Raw genomic sequence first — 21,061 nt, 5'->3', positions numbered from 1 at the left:
TTCAATGTGATGAAGATTGCTTTGTCCTTCAAAATACAACCTTCAAACAAGGGATACTTGACTCATGTAACCATTTTTAGCAGTAAAAAAAAATTTGTTTTAGTTAATTTTATAACTTAATTATTTTTCATATGCACTTAATACATTTCAAAAGACATTTTGCCACTTTCTGTCGACTGAAGATGACATCACAAGTGCTCAGGAAGCAGGTAACAACCAATTAACTGTTTTCTGGGTTTGATCATGTGACATTTGCAAACTGAGCCATGATTGGTCGTTACCTGAGCACACGTGACGTCCTCTTCAGTCGGCAGCCAGTGACAAAATGTGTTTTTAAAGGTATTAATTGTACCTGAAAGATAATGTCACATAAATGATAGACAAAATATGATCTCGTTACTGCTGAAAATGGCCCAACGGATCAAGTATCCATTTAAAGCTTATTTTTCTGCTTTCTAGTGTGACGTCTCTTATCAGGACAAAATGATGCTCTTTACTATTCTTTGTAATAATAATGATTATACGGGGTTCCCTTTAAAGGTGGATTCAAGGATTTTTGTATTTATATTTTAGTCGCTGCGCCTTCCTAGTCGGCTGCAGAGATTAACGAGACCGATGAAGATGAGCTTGCACGTTAGCGACATTTGAGAGAAGCGTTTCCCCCGGACGAGCAGGAGAAGCCGCTAGGATGGTCTTCCGCGTGCGCCGTTTTTTTAAACGTGACCGACGTTTGGCTTCTACTTTTCGGAGAAATCCTTGGATACGCCTTTTGAAGTGTCGACGCGCTAGGAATTGAGGGCAACGTGGCGTTTTTTTGCATCAAGTTCATGTGTTCATCTTCAATCAACCATTCTCTCTGAATTCAGTTAATTGTTAAATAAAATACGAATGATTTGAATAAAAACACATTTTTTGTTTTACTCGCAAACCACCTGTCCCATCTTTTATGTTTTAAAACTCAAATGTGAGCGTTAGCCTCTGTCCTGGAATGTTGTCGTTGATGTAACTTCCTCCTTCCTTTTAGATTAAAAGCGTCCAGTACAGCCGGTTCACCTTGCAGCGCGACGAGGAGGCGGAGCGCCACGTCGAGATCAAGCTGTCCGACGACGACGACGCCAACGAGCACGCGGACGGCGTGCACGCCAACGGCTCCCCCAGCTTCCGGCCGGCCCCCCGCACGGGCTTCAGCGGCAAACGCCTCCTCTGTATCCTGGCGCTGGCCTTGCTGCTCTTCTTCATCCTGGGTAGGAACGCGCTGCGGCGTTTTGAAAGCACGGCGGGGTCTGCCCGGCCTTCGAATGAAGTCGTGAGCACGCAAAGTGTGTGATTGTCAGTCAATGTAAGAAATCTTAGGAATTGAATGTAAAAACACCGTTTTCATCTATAGATAGATCGCAACAAACAGTTAACAGCATTCAGTGCAAAGAAGAGGAAACAAAAGCACATAGACAATGTTAAAACATTAGAGACAGCTAACTTTAAAAACATTCAGCTTAAGGCAGTTAAAAAAATCTATTAAAAGGGGAACGAACATGATTTTAAAAGACCTTGATCAATGGCATGTGGGGAAAAAAAGCAACGTTTTTAACCTGGATTTAAAAGCATTTACACTCGGAGCTGACTTCACTTGTGTTGGCAGCATAACAGCTAAATGAAGCTTCACCGTGTTTACCTCAAACTCTAGGTTCCACCCGTTGGCCCAAGTCCGTAGAGCTCAGAGCTCTACTGGGTTTGTACTCGATCAGCATTTCTTGAATATATTCCGTTTGCAGCCATAATTGCGACTCTGAAAAGGTCGCGCGCCCGCAGCTGACCATTGGGAACGTTCACAGGCTACTTTGTTGGCAACCTCACCACGAAGAGGGCCGAGGCGGAGCCCGCCAGCTGCTTGAATGAGTTGGCCCAGACGGGGACTGCAGTGGAGCACGAGAAGCAGAAGGAGGACCAGGGAGGGGACGATGACGAGGAAATGCCGCACGAAGAAGCGGCGCGCAGCTGGAACGACATCAGCCGGCTTCTCGACGACAAACTCACCGGACCGGCTTTCGACGCACGTCTCGGGTAAATCTTGTGCTCGTCCGCCTTCAAAGCACGCTTGGCGCATCGTCATGGCATTGACAAGCACGCCAACTACCGTTGCGCGGTTGTCGAAAAATAAAGTCCTGTCCACTTAAAAGCAGCTTGGAAGGACAACAGTTGTTTACACTGTAGGTGCAAATGCTTAACTCTTACCCGTGTTGGCCAACATAGCAAATCATTCCTGTATTTTAATCTTCGATGTAACCTAATGTTTTGTACAACATTGATGTCGTACCATATTTCAAGTTACACTAATGTAATTCAAATGGCGCGTGTTTGATAGCGCGATGTCGTGAAAATGACAGCGGCCGGATTTTAATCGTACGTCACCGCTTGGTGCATTTTCCTGACGCGTCGCATCATTGCATATTAAATGTGTTCATCCTGCGCTCACATGAGATGATTTTTCAAAATTGTGCAGCCTGAGGCGTGTTAAGCGTCTCTTAGAAATGTCACCAGGCCGTCAGCTGACGGAAAAGTGTGACGAGCGACTGTTTCGTTGCGCATTCCTTTTGATCAAACTTAAAATATTCGCAATCCTATTCAACCTCAAGTGATCATGCGGTTCATTCCTCCACAGGACCTTCGACGTGTCGTCCCGCTTGGCGGGCGGCGAGGGCGACGTCCAGTTGGCCCAAAAGATCTCGGACCAATTCAAGGCAATGGGCCTGGACAGCTGGGTGGACGTCCACTATGTCCAGCTGCAGAAGCCCGACAGGTGCTTTTGGAGCCTTTTTTTATTTTTATTTTTTTTGACTTGCGCTGTGTTCATTTCCTGCTAACGCGCTTGTTTTGTCCTGGGCAGCAAGCGTCCCAACGTGGTGACCTTCGGCGCAGACGTCTTCAAACCCGACGGTTATCTCGCCTACAGCGCCACCGGGAAGGTCCAGGTGAGCTGCGGGCGGCCATTTGCCCGAACTCGCAGGAGGATTGTAACGCATAAGTGAGTACGCGTGCTGGTGTTTGTGTTGATTAGGGCAAGCTGGTGTACGCCGCCTACGGCCGGCGCGAGGATTTGGATGCCGTGACGAACGCAAACGTGGAGGTGAAAGGCGCCGTGTTGCTGCTCAGAGCCGGAAAACTCAGCTTTGCCGAGCAGGTAAAGGACGACAATTTTTAGGGTTTGAACGATTAGCGCTTGCAGCTAGCGAACTCCCAATTACAACAACTTTGACGGTTTTTATGTCAACGTTCTTAAGATAGAAATTAATTATGCGTTATTCTCAGTTTTTCTGCATTTAATGGAGCTGTATGGTGCCCCCCCCCCCAAAAAACATTGGAGCCAAAGCACATATTTGAAGTGTAGCTGCTGAAATCATGATCTCATCTCCGTTTACTCACAAATGTGCTTATTTAATATAAAACCGACATAGTTGACCTCAATTCTATTATTCAGTTTTGTGAATGGCATTTATCTTCTGCCATCTAGTGGAAGAACATTGAATTGCGTTGCCTATTACCGTACGTAGTTGGCAGCCTTAAATAGTTCAACTAAACAAACATTAACAGTAGTTTATAAAACACAAAAATCCAGACTAATTGAATGAAATTTGATAACCTCAGGATCTCACAGGGAAATCTCAAGATTGTATTTATTGATAATTATAACTTAAAGTTAACGCAAATTTAACATTAAATAGCAGTATTACATAAGTGATTCTTTTTATTTACGGCAACTCGTTAGGAATTGGCCTTTCATGTGTTTCGTGACACGATGGAATGACTGAAATACACGTTTGCCACAATAGTGTTTATTGAGATGCACTTTCTACAAAAAAAACCAAACGATGTTATCATTTGTTCAGGTGGCTAATGCCGAGGCCCGGGGTGCCTTGGCCGTTCTCATCTACCCCGACGCAGAAGATTTCGATTACCACGCTGCTGCGGCGCTTTACGGCCATGTAGGTGGCGCTGGAGACCCGCCCGTGTGCTCGTTTCCCGTTGAACATGCGTCCTGATTTTGCATCCGCCTCCTTTTGGCCAGGTGCATCTGGGCTCGGGCGACCCGTACACACCGGGCTTCCCCTCCTTCAACCACACCCAGTTCCCCCCGACCCGCTCATCGGCCCTCCCCGGCATCCCAGCTCAGACCGTCTCGCCCAACGTGGCGAAAACCCTCAAAGAGTAAGCCCGGCGGGCCACAGTGTTGCTTTCCGTGGCGCCCAAATCTGTTCCGTGATCAACGCATGTGCCTCTGAGCAGGAGAATCGGTGGTCCAAACCAGATGGGCGGTGTGGAGGACGTCACCGTGGAGGTCAACAACGTGCTGGTCAACACGGAGATCCACAACGTGTTTGGGGTCATCAAAGGATTCATCGATCCCGGTACGAGGAACAAAAGTTTCGGGACACGCTTTGCAATCGCGAGACGACCAAGTAAGGAATGACGCGTTTGTGTGCCGCAGACCAGTATGTGGTCATGGGAGCGCAGAGGGACGCGTGGGGCAAAGGTTACGCCCGCGCTGCGGTCGGCTCGTCCGTTCTGATGGAACTGGCCGGCGCCTTTCAAGACTTGGTGGAGAAAGGTAACGAGAAAATACATTTCCCGTGACATGGACAATCATTGAGTGCCGCTGTGGAAGTTCTTGTATTTTTGCACAGCTACGTATTCCGAACATCTGACAAACGTGTAACAGTCGCATCAATATTCAATTTCTATGTTGGCAATTTATATCGAAACTGCTGCAAGCCGTGGAATGTGTAGATTTTCACTAAAGCCCTCGTACTCATTTATGCCCGTCCTTATTTTATGTCATGTTGTGTGGCACTCTGCTTCCTTAATTGTCCCACATGGACAAATCATTTACATTTGTATCTTTTTCCAGATGGTGTCCGGCCCAGGAGAAGCTTGGTGTTTGCGAGCTGGGGCGCCGGAGAATACGGAAACGTTGGAGCCACCGAATATTTGGAGGTGACGATTTGCACGAATCGGTAAATCATTCGTTTTGGGCAAATGTATTGACAAAAGTGTCTTTTTAGGGTTATCTGTCCTCCATCGACAGAAAGCTTGTCACCTACATAAGCCTGGATGGGGTGGTCATGGGTAGGTATCGAGTAGAAGCGCAACAGAAACAACTCTGAAGTTTGTCTGCTAACCGCACGTGTCGTCCCACAAGGTCGCGGCGGCTTTATTGCCTCGGCGAGCCCGCTGCTTTACAGCCTGCTGGAGGACACGATGAAACAGGTAACAGCAAAACGTTTTTTTATGAGGGAGATTGTGAAATTTCCCCCCAGATGTCTGTGATGTACTTTTGTCAAAATGGGCGGAGCTTGAAGGTAGCGATGAGATGTCAACAACTTCACTGAGCAAATTTAGTAAAATGGCACTCGAGCTCGAAGCCATCACTGAAAACGCTCATCTTTCCGTACGACGACAAATGCAGCTCTGCTTACCTTTTTTAGCTTTGACATCTGCTAATGTCTCACTGAATAAGCAGGCATTGACACGGTTAACAACGTCCCCTTAATTCAATTTCACTCCCAGGTGAAGAGTCCACTCGACACCGGCACCGTTTACGATATGGCAGGAAAGGATAAATGGGAGGCCAACGTGTAAGTTGACACAGCTTGACGTCAGAAAGTGAGCGCATATCGTCCGGTAATCAATCAATCTGTTACTGTGTCTTTGCAGACTGAGGCCCATGTCCATAGATGACCCCGCCTACCCCTTCTTGGCCCTTGCTGGTGTTCCCTCCATCTCGTTCCACTTCATCACTCCAAAGGTGAGTTCTCGAGGCCACTTTTCCCACATCACATCACATGACATGAGCAGAGCTGAGTGTTTTTTTTTTTATTATTATTTTTTTTTCCTTGCCTAAAGGTGGAGGCCTACACATACTACGGCACCTCCATGGACAGCGTGGACCACCTCGACTACATGACGGCCCACAAGACGGGCGAGGCGGCGGCGCGGGCCTCTCAGCTGGCCGGCCGCATGGCCTTGCGCCTGGTCCACAACCACCTGCTCAGTCTGGACGTCAGCATGTACCGCAAGGTCCTCCCCAAAGCCATCAACCTGCTCTACGCTCACGTCAAGAAGCTCGTCCAGGTGAGGCCATTTAGCGATTACGCTATTGACGGACGGGCACGTCGGTTTCCGTCAAACGTGCATTGAAAACCGCCTCCATAAGGCAAACGTCACCGATGTCGTGTTGTGGTCAGAGTGGCGAGCTGAAAGGCGTGGACCCCAAATGGCTGAGCAGCGCGTTCGGCTCGTTCATGCGAGCGATGGCCAGCTTGAGCACGGCCATCGGGAACACCGACATGACCGAAGAGCGTGGCTGTCGTCGCGTCAACGACAAGCTCATGAGCGTAAGATGGAGCGTCCGCATCACTGCTTTACATTTTTGTGTGTTTATGCAGCATACGAAGCAGGCCCTGCTTGAATAGTTTAAAGAAAAAAAGACGGCCACCTAAATTGCCTTTAGATGCCACAAGATGGTGCACTTTTCCTTTTTTTTTTTGCAATTAGACAAAGAATTTTCTGTCATTAAATGAAGCTCCTCACTTTGAAATAGCCCCTTAGCTACAAAATGGCGCCAAAGCTACATTTGCATTAGACTGGCTCACAGTACCTTAAAAAAAAAAGAAAGAATTTTGTTGGACTGAAATGGATGAATAGGGAATTGTTTTTGCATGCTACCTTTCTGTATTTTATATGATGTTAATCCTGTTAAGTAACCCTAAAAAAAAAAAAGTATTATTGTTATCTATAGCAGTCTTATGCTGCTGTTTCATGCCCCCCCCCCCCCCCCCCCCCCCAAAAAGGTGGAGCGGAACCTTCTCTCGCCCTACGTGTCCCCCGTGGAGACGCCTTTCCGCCACCTCCTGCTGGGCCGAGGCAAGCACACGTTGGCGGCCCTGGCCGAGACGACGGATCCCCGAGAGCTCCACACCCAGCTGGCCTTGGCGACCTGGAACCTGAAGATGTGCGCCAACGCCGTCGTCGGCGACATCTGGGAAAACAACAATCAAGTCTAGAAGCGAGTGAGCGTGCGTGCGTGCGTGCGTGTGTGCGTGCGTGTGTGTTCGCAGGTGTGAGTGGAAACAGCAGAAAGTGAAAAGAAAGTTTCAGAAGAGAAAAAAAAGCACTTAAAAGAGGCTGTCCCGCCCTTTTAAAAGTACAAGTTGTATTTGACGCTCCAATTCAATAGGGGGAGCTATTGCTCCTCTTGTACAAATTAAGGCGCTGCTGTTAATGATTTAGTGTACCGATTCGAATGCATTTTTTTTTTTTTCTTTTGGAGGGAGGGGGGCTCCAGAGCCCATCCTAATACTTGAAAACCTTGAATGCTACTGACACCCCTGCCTCCCTCCCCACCTCTTTGCCATCCAAACACTGAGAACCTTATGTAATACTTCAGATAGTTTTTCTCGTTTTTTTTATTTTTTATGATGTTATCGGAAGCAGTGCCTTCCATAATTATGACAGTTATACTGTCTCATCTGACAGCAGCATCTGCTATGTGAACTCGAAACGCAACTGTTGGTGCCGAAATGGAGACGGCTAAGAAGCTTTCAAAAAGCCTGTGAAGAAGAAAAAAGCGGATAAATTCTCAACAAAAAAATGGCCTGTTAATTTAAGTAACCAGGAAAAAGCAAATAAATAGGGCCACAAATGATAAAAAATAAATAAAAAAAAGTACAAACCCAGAGAGCTTTAAGTAGACAAACTGCTCTCGTCAAAGCAGATGGAGTTTATAAACTAAGACAAAAGGCCAATCAGTCAACTTGATCACAGCAAGAAAAACCCTCAAAAATTAAGAAAATCTGACAAAAGTTCTCTTTGAGGGAATTTTTTGGGGCCATTGAGGTCCACTTTTGGAGCAGTTGGCGCGAGTTATCGGGGGCAGTGACTCCCATAATTAAACCCATTATCGGGGGCAGTGACTCCCATAATGACAAGTAACGGTAGTTTTTAATCTACCAGTGTGTGCGTGCGTGTTTTGTCCGTTTCTTGTTTGTTTTTTATGTGTGTATTTATCGGGAGCAGTGCCTCTCATATTTCACTCCAAGGGTGGAACAACTTATCGGGGACAGTGTCTCCCCAGAGTTTTATACTTATTTATTTCTGATTTTGCTTAGTGGTAGCTCTTTCTTCCTCACGGAATTTTCTCCTCTGTCGCCAGGGAGAAAAAGTGTTCAGTTATCTTTCACGCCGCTGCAAACCATGTTTTCTAATGTTGCGATGCGCTTTCGTCCACGGTTACTGAGGTGTCGTTCAACAAGCTTGGACCAGACAGATTAATGTAATAACCAAATAACTTGACATTTTGGGGTATTCTGTTTTTCATTTTGTGCAAACGTTAAATGACCGTTTTTTGACAACTTTAAATGACAAGAGTTGTATTGGACATTTGGGAGTTGTTTACAGTTGAAACAAATGTTACCCCCCAAAAAAACGATAAATAGCAACGTCATAACCTTGCAGTGGTCTGTTTTCCTCCACAGCTATTTAGCAACAGAATTGTTGTGTACATCACAGGAAGTTTTGTTTCCAGAAGAGTAGCAGCATTGCTATATAACTAAAGAGAGGAAGTTGAGTTGTTTGTTCAACTTTGTTGTTACACTTAGTCTTTTGGGGGGGATTTTTTTATGGCACTTGTTTGGGTCCAAAATGTTTTACCACGTTTGGCCAAGATAAGAAAATCAAAATGCTGTCCTCAAACCTTCTCTCCAGCCTACACGCGCTTTTCTGTCACTTTGTTGAGGAATAAAGAACGTTTCTCTGTTGAAGATTCAATAAAACCCTCAGCTTTGCATCCATTATATATATGTGTGTCTTTATTGGTTAAATTGTAATTCTAACATGTACATGAAAATATTTCTGGGTTTTTGTCCCCTTTATCTGCAATTACTGCATTTCGCTGCTCAGTATTTTGGCACTTCCGGTTTGCTGTCCGACGCGGAAGAATCTCGAACGTGGTGCTGAGGCTCAACGGGCTTTGTCGAGTAGCCGCACGGCGGAGGAGCGCGACGACGGTCTAGTTCCATTTCTGCACATTTGCCGATAAACCACCAAGTCCTGCTTGAGAGCCGCCGGCTGGCAAGACAAACCCGCGCTTCGAGTGGTCTCGAAGACCACCTCCTCTAATCGGTTGGTGCTGTGAACTCCACGGAGCACTGAATATGAGGAAAATCAAAATGATACACACCACGTAAACAGTGCGATGTGGTAAGTCTCCATGTTCTGTTTTCACGAACCACACTCAAATTCAATGAGTCGAAGTCACGTGTGTGTTATTTTTATTTATTTTTTAGGCTTGACTATATTTTTGCTGCTTCTCTTGTGGTTGCAGGTGGATGTGAGGGTCCGCCTCCATCCGCACCGTCTAACCACACGTGCGACTCCCGATCCAGCTCTAAGCCAACAAACGCGCGTGCGCGCGACAAGGTAAAACCAGCCTCTTTGAGGTGCGCGCACGCATTTTGTTGGCTGGCGGCTCGGAATTGGATTAAAAGATTAAACAATTAGCTGCTCCTGGGGTCTGTCTCATATTTGAAAGTATTCGTGCACAAGTGCAAAAAAAGAAAAAGGTCTGTAGCGCCCCCTACAGAAATGTAATGGAGCCATATGTTCGATCTACGGCGAAGACAATTGGAAGGCACGCGTCGCGCCCTCAAACGCACCAAAAAGTCGTTGGTGTCCGTGATTTGTGTTTGATTTAGAAATCTCGTGCCGCTTATTGGCCTTTTCTAGAGGTCATATTTGAACGTACGACTAAATTATGACGAAAGCTTAATGAAATGCTGTTGCTGTGGCGACGTGCCATTTGCAGAGGAAAATCGTTTTTGGGCAAAAATCGTGTCGTCGTCACCGTCCTGTGCAAGTCGAGGCCGTTATGGCCGCACGCAACTGTAGTTATGAATATTTGTATTTTTTTTTTTTTTTAGCTATGCCTCCATTAAAAATAAAAAAAAAATACACCCCATTTTATAATATTGACATTTATTCATGAGTTTCAAGCGTAGGTCATTTTTAAATTGGAATTTAAATTTAAATTTGACTTTTTATTGTACTAATTTACATAAAATGTATGAATCCAATTAATATTTAAGTCCATACAAGATTTTCTATATGCTATAATAATATGCAGTATGTGCTTGTGTGTGTGTGCGTGTTTTTTTTAATATGATCAAATTTGATGAGTAACATCTCTTTTGCCTGAGCTGCTATATTTAGCACGCTGACCTATTTGGAACCTCTTTTGAGGCCACAGATGCGTTCATGCAGGAGGGAGCCTGCGGCCAGTCGTCGCCATGGCAACGGCGGAGGGGTTGCTTGTGGCGGCGCGGGTTCGTCTGTGCATAGAGAGCGACTGCATTCCAATATAACATCGTCATGTGTGCGTCATGCGCTTGGCCGCGCTGCACTTGCTTCTTGTAGCTCGCCGCCTCCCTAAAAGTGCGTTCCGGGAAGCGTCCCTCTCGCCACCCGTCCGTTTGGTCGCATCCCCATTTGCCGCCGCCGCCGCCTCCTCCTCGATAGCGCTGCTGAATTATTTAGCGAGGCGGCCGACAGGGAAGCAACCGAGGTGGCGGCGGGACGTCGTGACTCGGCAGCGGGCGGTTTTGTCAATAAGGCGCGGTGAGAAACGGGGGATGCAAATTTGTCTTTAGGTAAATGCCGGCATCTTGAGATCGGAAGAAGCGGCGTGAGCGGCAGATGGCGGACAGCTACATGTACCGGAGACTCCCCTACGCCAGGGGAGGAGAGGAGGAGGTCGACGAGGAGGATGCGGAGGGCAGAGCGAGGATGCCGGAGAGTGCCGGGAGCCAAATGGTAAGCGTGTCTTCAGTTACCTCCCCCAAGGAGCTTTCATCAGCGAGGGTTTGTGCAGTTGCTTCATTTGGAAGCTTGCGTTTGAAGCATCGACCGCTCTGACGTCATTCAACGATGCGGCGATGTAACGTTGAATCTCTATTGCCGAACATGGTTTGACGGGAATCGGACCCGAATTCCGCTGCAAAGTAAATGTCACTTTAAAGCTCTTGTCGGTCCAATTGGATCTGAGCGAGATTGCACGGCAATGAGGATGCCGCAGAAATTCGAACATCTCATCATATTGGGGCGGATCCCGATAGCAAAGCAATGCAAATGCGGCTGAAGGTCTGACGCGGAGTCAAATCGGACCTGGATCGGATCCAGATTTTCGATGCGGTGCCAATGCAACAGAAGCGTCAGCTGAAGTTGGAGGCGTGATTGCGACTTGCGTGCAGACGGCGAGCGAGGAGGGCACGGAATGGCTCCTGGAGCTTCTGACGGACGTCCAGCTGCAGCAGTACTTCCTGCGCGTCCGCGACCAGCTCAACGTCACGCGCCTCTCGCACTTCGACTACGTCAAGAACGAAGACCTGGAAAAGATCGGCATGGGCCGCCCCGGTCAGCGCCCCCCCCCCCCCCCCCCCGCGCCGGCCTGATGTGTCCTCGTGTGGCTTTTTCACGCTCTTGTGCGTCATGTGGTTGCAGGTCAAAGGAGGCTGTGGGAGGCCGTCAAGAGGAGGCGCGCGCTTTACAAACGCAAATCGTGGATGAGCAAGGTCCGGTACCACAAACGCACCCGCGTGCGCTTCAGTCCGCCTCGTCACGTTTCAATCAGTTTGATCGCGATCCCGTCCGTGTTATCGCGTCAAATCCGATTCGCTTGCGATCTTATCGTCTAAGGAAACGTAACGTGCGGTACGAGAAATCGGGATTGGATGCAGATTTTTTTAAAACGCTCTCCTTTCCCCGGCGAATGCGTTTTTCCCCATCTTGCTGCCCGGCAGGTGTTTCCCGTCAAGCGCCCCGACGCCGACGCGCCGCCGGCCCTCCCGCCGGGGACGGCGCCGTCCGGCGAGGAGTCGGCGGCCTCGCTCACCTGCCTGATCCGAGAGGCGGAGCTGCAGCTATTGGAGCGCCTCGGCGACGGCACCTTCGGCGTGGTTCGCCGCGGCGAGTGGAGCGCCCCCAGCGGCCGAGTGGTGAGACGGACTCCGGATCAATGGCGGAAAGGCACAAGCGCCGATTTCAAACACTGTCGTCGCTCTTTTACGCTCAAGTCTTGCTGCGTTTTGTTGTGTTTGCGTCGCGCCAGCTGTCGGTGGCGGTGAAGTGTCTGAAGGCCGGCGTGCTGGAGTCGGACGGTCTGGACGACTTCATCAGGGAGGTGAACGCCATGCACTCGCTCAGCCATCAGAACCTCATCCGTCTCTACGGGATCGTCCTGACGCAGCCCATGAAGATGGTCAGCGACACACACGCACACACACGCACACACACGCGCGCGCGCGCAGCCAATTGGCTTCTGCCATATTTGCCAGGGATCACAGTTTTTCTTTTTCTTTTTGCTCTCGTAACTGACTTTTCACCTTTGACCCGGGCCTAGCAAAAAATGGCGCTTTCCTGTGTGTGCGTGTGTCCAGGTGACGGAGCTGGCTCCTCTGGGTTCGCTGCTGGACCGTCTGCGGAAGCGCCAGGGTCACATCCTCATCTCGTCGCTGTGCAACTACACCGTGCAGGTGACAGATCTTCATCATCTTCATCATCATCATCATCATCATCATCCTCACGCTCCTCATTAAGCCGCGCAAAATGAAACCCGAGCCTTCAATTTGCATTTGCAAGATGGCGGTTTATTCGGCATTTAATTTGATCGTAGCGAAGCAAAAATGATCAAGAAAATGTTTCTATGAATTCAAATGTTTCATTTATTGTACTTATTTACAGAGTTAATGTCATTATTTGGAAATGATAGCACAGATTTACATTTCTAATTGAACTTTGTTACTTTTGCCAGATTTATTTGACACGTTTTTGAAGAAAATGACTTTTTCCGTGTATTTGATATTTTGTGTGTGCGTATAATAAGCATAACAATAATATGGCTGCAAAAATATGTAGCGTATCGCCGAAAAATCTTGAAAGGAATTATTATTATTTGGAGTTCCAAATGATTCATATTTGGCATTCCGTTGCATTTTCATAATACGTGACTCGGTCACTGCTGTACGTTTCGATTTTTAATGGACGGGCGCCATCAACAATCGTTGAGATGTGCGAGGGGGAAAAAAAAAGCGTCTTAAGAATTTGTATATTGTGATATTGCCCTGTCGCCACGTGGCGCCACAGGTGGCGTGCGGCATGGCCTACCTGGAGCAGCGGCGCTTCCTCCACCGCGACCTGGCGGCCCGCAACGTGTTGCTGTCCACCAACGAGACGGTGAAGATCGGCGACTTCGGCCTGATGAGGGCGCTGCCGTCCCACGCCGACCACTACGTCATGGAGGAGGGCCACAAAGTTCCTTTCCCGTGGTGAGAGCCACAAAAGCAATGATGGGCGAGTTGTTGCCGCCATATTGGATGTGGCAAAGCAGCATCTGTTTTCCAGTCAAAGCGGATCTTGTACGATTAGGACTGAAAAATGACGTCAGCATGAAACATCAAACTCATGTCAGCACTCACCCGGCACCACTTAACTCATTGACTGGCAGCCATTTTGACTGCAGCAACCCCCTTCGCTCCCGGCTGTTTAATTGGATTTTGAGCGCTTTTGCAAGGCCCGCCCACAGAATATTGTGTTCTATTGCTATCAAAACATGGACGCTACCAAAAGAAAGATTAGAGTTTCTTCTTTCATCAGGAAAAAAAAGTATATTTGTATCTGTTTCCGTTTTGCAGCAATGAGCATTAGAACGTAGCGGAGTTTCATCAATATTCACAAATCTGTTGAAAAGAGCTTGTTGCAGCATGGCTGATCTCTTATACTCTTCTGCCCCCTGATAGCTGTTATTTGTAATAACTACCTTTGCTTTAAGCATCGTCTTCAGGTCAGAAGCTGCATAAAAGCCTTCTGTATGCTCCAGCATTAAAAAAAAAACGTATAAATGCGTTTTTGGGATCATGGCACTATTTAAAACAGAAGGTTTTTATAGCTTTTTGGGCGCAAATGTGCCTCTGATATCTGCAAATCGAGTTCAGCTGTTGTGCCTCGCTTTTCCTGTTTGTTTACATCCGCATTGGTTGAAAAATGAGTTTTGCGATTCCCGGCAGGTGTGCTCCCGAGTCGTTGAAGACTCGTACCTTCTCGCACGCGTCGGACACCTGGATGTTCGGGGTGACCCTGTGGGAGATGTTCACCCACGGCCAGGAGCCGTGGCCGGGTCTGAACGGGAGTCAGGTTGGAAGTCCATCGAGTGGCTCCATCTCAAAACGGCTCAAAGGGCCCACCTGAACGTGTCTGGCGTCCGGCAGATCCTCCACAAGGTGGACGTGGAGGCGGAGCGGCTGTGCAAGCCGGACGACTGTCCTCAGGACATCTACAACGTCATGCTGCAGTGCTGGAGCCCCAAAGCCGAGGACCGGCCCACTTTCGTGGCCCTCGGGGACTTCCTGATGGAGGTGCGGCCCCAAGCGTCTTTTCCTCCTTTTGTCCGACGCGCTGATGAAAACGTTGTGCTCGTTCAGAGCGCGCCCGCCGACATGAGGGCCCTGCAGGACTCCGTGGAGGACGACAAGCTTCAAATTCAGACCAACGACGTCATCACCATCATTGAGGGAAGGTCAGGCCGCTCGCACCGTTCGGCGCGTTCAATGATTTCATAAGTTTTCAGTTGTTAACATAAAAGTAGAAAAACATGTTAAACTACATCTGCATCTTTTAGTCATTGATGCAGTCATTTCATAATTCATTAAATTGAGTTCAAATTAAAAAGATTCAAAATTCTGCCACTAGATGGCATAATTGCATTTGTAAGACATTGGTGCAATTTTCTTTTCGTTATAATTTTGAACATGAAGTAAATTGTCCGAGTCAAAACAAAAATTTTCAATCCACTTCAGTTCCGTAGTTCAACTGAGGACGTGCGTGTGCGTGCGCGTGTGCGTGCGTTTGCAGGGCCGAGCACTACTGGTGGCGCGGCCAGAACCGGCGAACCCTGCGCGTGGGCCAGTTCCCTCGCCACGTGGTGACGGCGGTGACCGGCTTGTCGGCGGACGACATCAGCAAACCGTTAAAGCACTCGTTCATCCACACGGGTCACGGCGACAGCGACCCGCATCGCAGCTGGGGTCACGCCGACCGCATAGACAGGTGCGCAAGACACGCCCATGAGTTGAGTCGCAATCAGTGGGGGAGTGGGGGGGGGGGGTCTGACTCACAGAGGGGAAGGTTTGAATCTTCCTCAAGCACTCTGGCAGAGTCGCAACATCTTACTTTGCCATGCAATTACTGTGAATGTCCACTAGAGGGCAGCGTTTCACCATAAGGCGGCAATATACTCCTTGGCCACATTTTTAGGTCGACATTTTCCAAATAGTTGATCGTCCATTTCCTATGACGTTTGTTTTAAATGCAGTCAAGTTCACCGTCTTAATCAGTTTGAAGAACTGAACTGACCGAAGAAGAAAAAATTGGCCTAACGTCATCTCGTATGTGGAAAATTTGAAATGAATACCGACCGGACTTTTTGTGGCAAGACTGTTCCGTCACGTGATGTCACGAAAGGTCGTCTTGTCTTCATCTCGTTCTTTTCTGTCTTCAGTCTGTATTTGGGGAACCCCATGAAGCCCCCCGATGTCCTGGGGACGGACCCTTGCATCTCCAGACCCACCAAACTCCCCAACCGGGCCAAGAGTAACCAAACGCACGCACACGCACGCACTTGAGGCAACATTGACCTTTTTGGGCAGCCATTTTATCTCATGCGGTATGCGGACTTGCCTTTTGACAGAACAGCCGCCACCTCGTCCTCCTCAGCCCGCCGTCCTGCTCAAGAGTAAGCGTCCCTCGGCCTCCGTGCCAAGATGGCCGCCACGTGGTGACTCTGCGCCCGTTCGCTCTGCAGAGCCCTTCTACGACTCGGTGATGGAGGACTACGCCGACGGCGAGGAAGACGGCGCGGCGGGTGGCGGCGCTCGGCCCGACCTTCAGCAACTCCGCGTGGCGTCGGGCCTGAAACTGCGACGGTGGGACGACGCCGGCGAGGTGGCGCTCATCGACTTCACCGACGACAGCTTCAGCTCCGCCACCACGCCCTCGCCGCTCACCGACGCCGCCTTTCCGCACGAGCAGGACGCGCTCAAGGTGAGCGCAAGCTTTGATTGGACTTTTGGGTTCTCATCAAACGACATGACGCGCTTTATTTGTGTCACTTACAATGATGATGATGATGATGATGATGATGATGAAGCGTTGAGCAAAATCCAATCGTTTTTGTCTTTTTAACAACACTAGTGCCTTCATTTATGATTGACTTCTGTATCGTACAACTCTATTGTAAATCCAGCATATTTGTATTTTTTCTATATTTAAATCCCCTTTTTTGTTGGCAACCTCCAGATTGACAAATTGTCAGTACTTGTCATGACAATCAATAAAGAGCCAATCAGGTTGTATTTTCGCAATCGCCGCTGCTTTCGCTTTCGAGCGACCGCGAGATTCCGGAAATGTGGTGAGACGCCGTCTTCCGCTCGGACGCACACGACGTGACGAGATGGCGCTCATTGATCGGCGTCGGCGCGTCGCGCTTTGATGCTCCGCTTTTTGCCTCTTTGCACTCGTCGTCTTCCATCGGCAGCAAAAAAAAAGAACACGGATGTCCCTGTCGGGGCCCATTTGAGGCCCCGGAAAAAATGCCTGGAGATTGTACATGAAAGGAAACTGATGGATTTGGAGTGTATTCCATTTCCGACGATGAAGACGACGTCATCCGTGGTTTATTCACGCCATCAATTTGAATGAAATGCAGTTAAACTTCACTGCTGACAGAAGTTGGGGACCAAAACCCAAGACCGGGTGCAAACACCTTTCGACAAGACACCCAACCTCATTTCTTTTTTATGTACAAAAAACATATTAAAACAGCCATGCTAACATCCCTTAGCCCGTCTATGGCATTTCACATTATATGTTAGCATGAAGCTAGCGGACTGATTTGGTCAGGTTGAACATTTTAATCCTGTTTTGTTTTCAATTTGAACGCCAAGCGGGAGTTCGAAGGGAAAAAAAAGTTTCGTTCAAGTGATGTTAGATGAAAGTTGTGTGTTTTAAAATTGTGTGTTTTAAAAGCTTGGTCAAAAGTAACCCAACTACGGATGAAAAATGGACCCATCCACAACTTTCTCGTTTTTTTTTTTCTGACCAATATTTCTGAGTTGTTTTACGCTGAAAGACCAATTTCTAGACTTCGAGTCGAGGATCGGTCCATTTTTGACCCATCGATTTTAGAGTGTTCAACGTGTCCAGCACGTCGGGGTCGATTATATCTAAAAATACAAAAAAAGATACTTTTTGGGGGTGTTTTTCCATAATGACAAATTTCCAAAGGCTTTATACTCTAATGAAGCATAAATGATATTTTAGGACACGCCCTCCATCCTGGACTGGCCCCTCCCACAACCGACCTACGATGAGGTGGCAGCAGAGCTGCAAGACCAGTCCGAAGACCAGGAAGTGCGCTCCATCAACAAGAGGGTGGCGGAAGAGCTCCCGGCCGCTCCCGCCGCCGCCGGCGCCGCCGCCGCCGCCACGTTGGCCCGGAACGAGTCGCAGTCGGCCGACCTTTTCCAAGAACTCCAGCGAGAGGTGCGAGTGCATTTCGTGGACGTTTGCCCACGCTGACGTCATGCTGGTGCCCACCTTTTTTTCTCGCTGTTGGCTTTGATGCAGGTGATGGTGAAGCTGCAGGTTCCCATGGCGACGGGCCGCTCGCTCCCCTCCTCGCCGATCCCGCTGGCGCCGCACCGGCAGATCTACCTGCCGACGCCCTCCCCCGGCTCGGAGGAGCGGCCCGTTCTGCCGCCCCGCGGCCCGGCCCCGCCGCTGCGCCCGTCGCCGGCCGCCTCGCACCCGCGCCACAGTTCCATCTCGCTGGAGCTGGACGACGCGCCCCCCCAGCTGCCGCCGCGGGATCGAGCCCTCTCGCAGCCGGGCTCCCGCTCGTCCTCGCCGCTCAGCTTGGCCCCGCCGCCCGTGTCGTTGCCCCCGCCCCCGCTCTGGGTGTCCCCCCGCCGGGCCTCGGGCCTCCTGGGTCCTCTCCTGTCCTGCTCCTGCTCCTCCTCCTCCTCGTCCTCGCCTCCCAAAGGGACGTCTTTGTGCTCGTCGGGCTCCTCTTGTGACCCGCGTGACGCTCGCCGCCCTTCCTCGGCGATTGATGGCTCACTGAGCACTGCTCGCACCCTCTTGCCAGAGCGAGCGGCCCTCCTGGAGAGGTACGATGTCAAACACGTTGCACGACGTCAGTCCAAGCTCAAATATTGATGTGATGGATTGCTTCAGTTATTTTAAGTTCATGTTATGTTTTTTGGGGGTTTGTTTTTCATCTGAATGCGTGAACCCGCAACGCCGCCGGTTTGATTGACAGAAACACGTTGGTCCTACTTTGGCAAGTTCTGACTAAAAGGCACAGGCCGGTAAAAAACAAAGAAGAAAACAAGTCTTTTAAAGGAGCCGTGTGAAAGGCGGCTCGCGTGACACAAACCAGAAGCCGAGCGTTACGCAAGCAAATGGTCTTTTATTTTGAAGGGCAGCTGGAGGAAAACGAAGGAAGGAAAACATCAAGTCGCTCAATCCGAGCGCTGCTTGACTGACTGACAGGCTGCCGACATTCGGCTTGCGGGCCACATTTTGAACTTCATTTGACCTTTCTTGACCTTTGAAATGTCTGGCTGTGAATTTGAGGCTTGTCATCCCAAAGCTGAAAATCCCCATTTTTGTTGTAGGCCACCTTGCAGGCACCACAACTGAAATTGATTTATCAATAACAGAATCAACCAAATGTGAGTTCCAATAATAATGTTTGTTGTTGATCAGATACGGCGCTGCCAACATGGCTGCGGTCAAACCCATGATCCAGCAGCCCGCCAGAGCCAAGCCCAACTCCTCCGCCAACAACAACAACGACGGCGCCGCCGCGCAGCACGAGCTGGACGTTGCACAGGTGACAAATCGGCACCATCCATCCATCGATCGATCGATTGATTGATTGTATCTCGGCGAGCAGATCCGAGAAGCCGTCCACGGCGTGACGCTGGACGAGTGTCTGGCCGCCCTGCAAGCTCACGAGGGCGGAGTCCAGCAAGTCATCAACCACTTGAAGGTAGGCGGCGGCCGCCATGCCAGACGCTCAAAAGTATTGGGACGCGCAAGGAAGAGCATTTTGCGAAGGCCGCTTCGTACCGCCAACCCAACTTGACGGCAAAATATCTTTCATCCCCACTAAATTGCTGATTTTTATTATTTTAAACATTTTTTCAGGCCAAAAGTTTGGACACACTTTATTATTCAATGCATTTACTTTATTTTCAGTTTAGACCAGTGATTTTGCCTGATGTTGCGCAATCCGGAAGTCACCCGGTGGCCATCTTGCCAAGTGTCCTGAAGTGATCTGTCGTAGCCAAACCTTTTTGTGTCCGCGGATGAAGGTGGAGCAGCTGTTCCGCGTGGGCCTGCGCTCCCGCCGCGAGTGCGAGGCGCTCCTGCGGCGCTGCCAGTGGAACCTGGAGGAGGCCAGCTCGCTCATGCTGGACACGTACGGGCCGCACTGCAGCAGGTAGCGCGCGCTGCCGCCAGCCACTCCTTTCCCTTTTTAAGGGGGCGGGGTCTCGTCACAATGAAACGACAGCTCACCAAGAGGCGCGACGTCGGTGTTTGTGCACGATGACGTTTCAGAGCGTTGTCACTTGAAAGTGGCTCAAGATCTTCACTTGGCCCAGCTTTCAAGTCACGTCATTCACAAAACATTTTCAATGTGACGCTCATGGATGAAGCCCAACATCTTGTTTGCCAGTCAATTTTGCAACCCTTCAAAATGTGAACATAATGATGGTGTTCCTCAGGGATCTGTCGTCGGACCACTGACGTTTCTCCAAATCCTTGCCGACAGCTGATCCTGTCGTTTATCTGGCAGGAAGTGACATCAGAGGACGAGGACGGCCGGCGAATGTTCAACTCTTGTATTTCCCGTGGGCGCGTCGTTCCACAAGGCAACTCGACTGCTTTATTTATTTTCATTCGATTCATGCCACGACGCACAAATGTTTCATTCAACAAAGGTGGAAATAAAAGTGTTGCCAAAGAATGGCGTGCGTCGCTTCATGCGAGAAAGTCTGAGAAAAAAAAGTAGCAAGTCTCGTGGAAGTCTGGGCTGCCGCCCCGGCGGGATCGAACCTGCGACCTTTCCATGACAGGACAGCAATCTGCCATCGATCGCAGTGCATGCTCGCGCCTTGGACGGGTGTGATCCCTGGACAGACTTTCGGACCCGCAACAGCACTAAGCACTCGGCCGCGCTCACTGCTCAAGCGCGTGACGCGCGCACGAGACGCAGCGTGATTGACGGAACAAGCGTCATTTTGAAACCAGTTCGAATTTGTTCGCTGGTCATCGCAGACGGAAACGAGCGAAGCGCGTCAAAATGAATCTCACTTGACTGACAAAATGGATCAAATCACGTGCGGCCGATGAGCAAGAGAGGAAACGAAATGTGACAAAACTCGCCTCAGACTTTTTTCCGCTCTTGATTGATTTGTCGTCATTTTTGCTCATTTTTCTTGAGAATTGCTGACGTCATTAAAATCCAAATCACTTGAGATTAAAAATGAGAAGGAGATCCTTATTTTCTTTTGGATTCTTTACGAAACAAATCCAAGCCAACCACGACCGCTCTCGACACGTGACACGGTCACGATTGGTCAATAAACAAGTGATCGCTCATTATTTGAAATGTTGGTCAGGAGCAGCGTCGACTTTGGCGTGACCTTGACGAGCGCGCGCGCGCGCATGTGCAGACATCATTTGTGGCACAAAAGCATGACGGGACAATTTCGGACAAAAGAGCATTTGCGCCTCTTCAGAGGCGCCGTCGAGGTTTTCTGCTCCATCCATGCGCGCGATTTCTCACGCTTCTCCGCCTCACGTGACCTTGCGTGACGTCACGCCGTTTCCTGGCAGCCAATTGAGCCCATTTGCGCCACGAATGACTTTTGAAGCTGTCAAATGTCTTCCC

General features: G+C 49.3%; 2 protein-coding genes across 8 annotated transcripts in view; both read left to right on the top strand.

Annotated features, from left to right (window-relative positions):
• Positions 1 to 8,848, top strand: part of tfr1b (transferrin receptor 1b) — a 10,355-nt gene extending 1,507 nt beyond the window's left edge. For both annotated transcript variants that reach the window (XM_086066350.1, XM_086066351.1), the window contains 17 exons: positions 1,025 to 1,244; positions 1,833 to 2,061; positions 2,660 to 2,797; positions 2,885 to 2,969; positions 3,056 to 3,178; positions 3,885 to 3,980; positions 4,064 to 4,203; positions 4,282 to 4,403; positions 4,484 to 4,603; positions 4,904 to 4,989; positions 5,058 to 5,121; positions 5,195 to 5,262; positions 5,563 to 5,630; positions 5,710 to 5,800; positions 5,899 to 6,126; positions 6,240 to 6,389; positions 6,846 to 8,848. In XM_086066350.1, coding sequence (XP_085922476.1) covers positions 1,025 to 1,244; positions 1,833 to 2,061; positions 2,660 to 2,797; positions 2,885 to 2,969; positions 3,056 to 3,178; positions 3,885 to 3,980; positions 4,064 to 4,203; positions 4,282 to 4,403; positions 4,484 to 4,603; positions 4,904 to 4,989; positions 5,058 to 5,121; positions 5,195 to 5,262; positions 5,563 to 5,630; positions 5,710 to 5,800; positions 5,899 to 6,126; positions 6,240 to 6,389; positions 6,846 to 7,058 — 2,241 coding nt within the window. In that variant the 3' untranslated portion in view covers positions 7,059 to 8,848. The remainder of the gene's footprint in view (positions 1 to 1,024; positions 1,245 to 1,832; positions 2,062 to 2,659; positions 2,798 to 2,884; positions 2,970 to 3,055; positions 3,179 to 3,884; positions 3,981 to 4,063; positions 4,204 to 4,281; positions 4,404 to 4,483; positions 4,604 to 4,903; positions 4,990 to 5,057; positions 5,122 to 5,194; positions 5,263 to 5,562; positions 5,631 to 5,709; positions 5,801 to 5,898; positions 6,127 to 6,239; positions 6,390 to 6,845) is intronic.
• Positions 8,849 to 8,987: 139 nt separating this feature from the next.
• tnk2a (tyrosine kinase, non-receptor, 2a) lies at positions 8,988 to 20,134 on the top strand. Of its 6 annotated transcripts, XM_086066274.1 has the most exons (21): positions 8,988 to 9,252; positions 9,377 to 9,471; positions 10,698 to 10,860; positions 11,298 to 11,460; positions 11,548 to 11,618; positions 11,847 to 12,041; positions 12,155 to 12,304; positions 12,483 to 12,578; positions 13,189 to 13,370; positions 14,109 to 14,235; positions 14,310 to 14,456; positions 14,523 to 14,617; positions 14,953 to 15,147; positions 15,599 to 15,690; positions 15,788 to 16,140; positions 17,419 to 17,640; positions 17,725 to 18,266; positions 18,868 to 18,994; positions 19,058 to 19,153; positions 19,479 to 19,606; positions 19,893 to 20,134. In XM_086066274.1, exons 3-21 carry the CDS (start codon positions 10,744 to 10,746, stop codon positions 19,912 to 19,914), a joined length of 3,120 nt encoding a protein of 1,039 aa, XP_085922400.1. In that variant the 5' UTR covers positions 8,988 to 9,252; positions 9,377 to 9,471; positions 10,698 to 10,743; the 3' UTR covers positions 19,915 to 20,134. The 6 variants fall into 6 exon arrangements, with proteins under 6 accessions (XP_085922400.1, XP_085922401.1, XP_085922402.1 ...); XM_086066275.1 differs by lacking the exon at positions 9,377 to 9,471; XM_086066277.1 differs by lacking the exons at positions 8,988 to 9,252; positions 9,377 to 9,471 and having other exon boundaries at positions 10,300 to 10,860; positions 15,788 to 15,832; positions 15,902 to 16,140.
• The last annotated feature ends 927 nt before the right edge of the window (positions 20,135 to 21,061 follow it).

This window comes from Leptonotus elevatus, chromosome 21 (genome assembly GCF_054856555.1).
Source record: "Leptonotus elevatus isolate MCC_2025b chromosome 21, RoL_Lele_1.0, whole genome shotgun sequence".
Taxonomy (NCBI): Eukaryota; Metazoa; Chordata; class Actinopteri; order Syngnathiformes; family Syngnathidae; genus Leptonotus; species Leptonotus elevatus.
Note: the sequence above shows the minus strand (reverse complement) of the source record. Positions and strands in the feature narration are given on the sequence as shown.

Excerpts from the sequence above, each read along its gene's own strand:
- tnk2a (XM_086066275.1), top strand. The coding sequence starts at position 10,744 with ATGGCGGACAGCTACATGTACCGGAGACTCCCCTACGCCAGGGGAGGA. Across the intron at positions 12,042-12,154 it reads GCGCCCCCAGCGGCCGAGTG|CTGTCGGTGGCGGTGAAGTG; the intron begins GTGAGACGGACT and ends GCGTCGCGCCAG. Across the intron at positions 12,579-13,188 it reads TGTGCAACTACACCGTGCAG|GTGGCGTGCGGCATGGCCTA; the intron begins GTGACAGATCTT and ends GTGGCGCCACAG.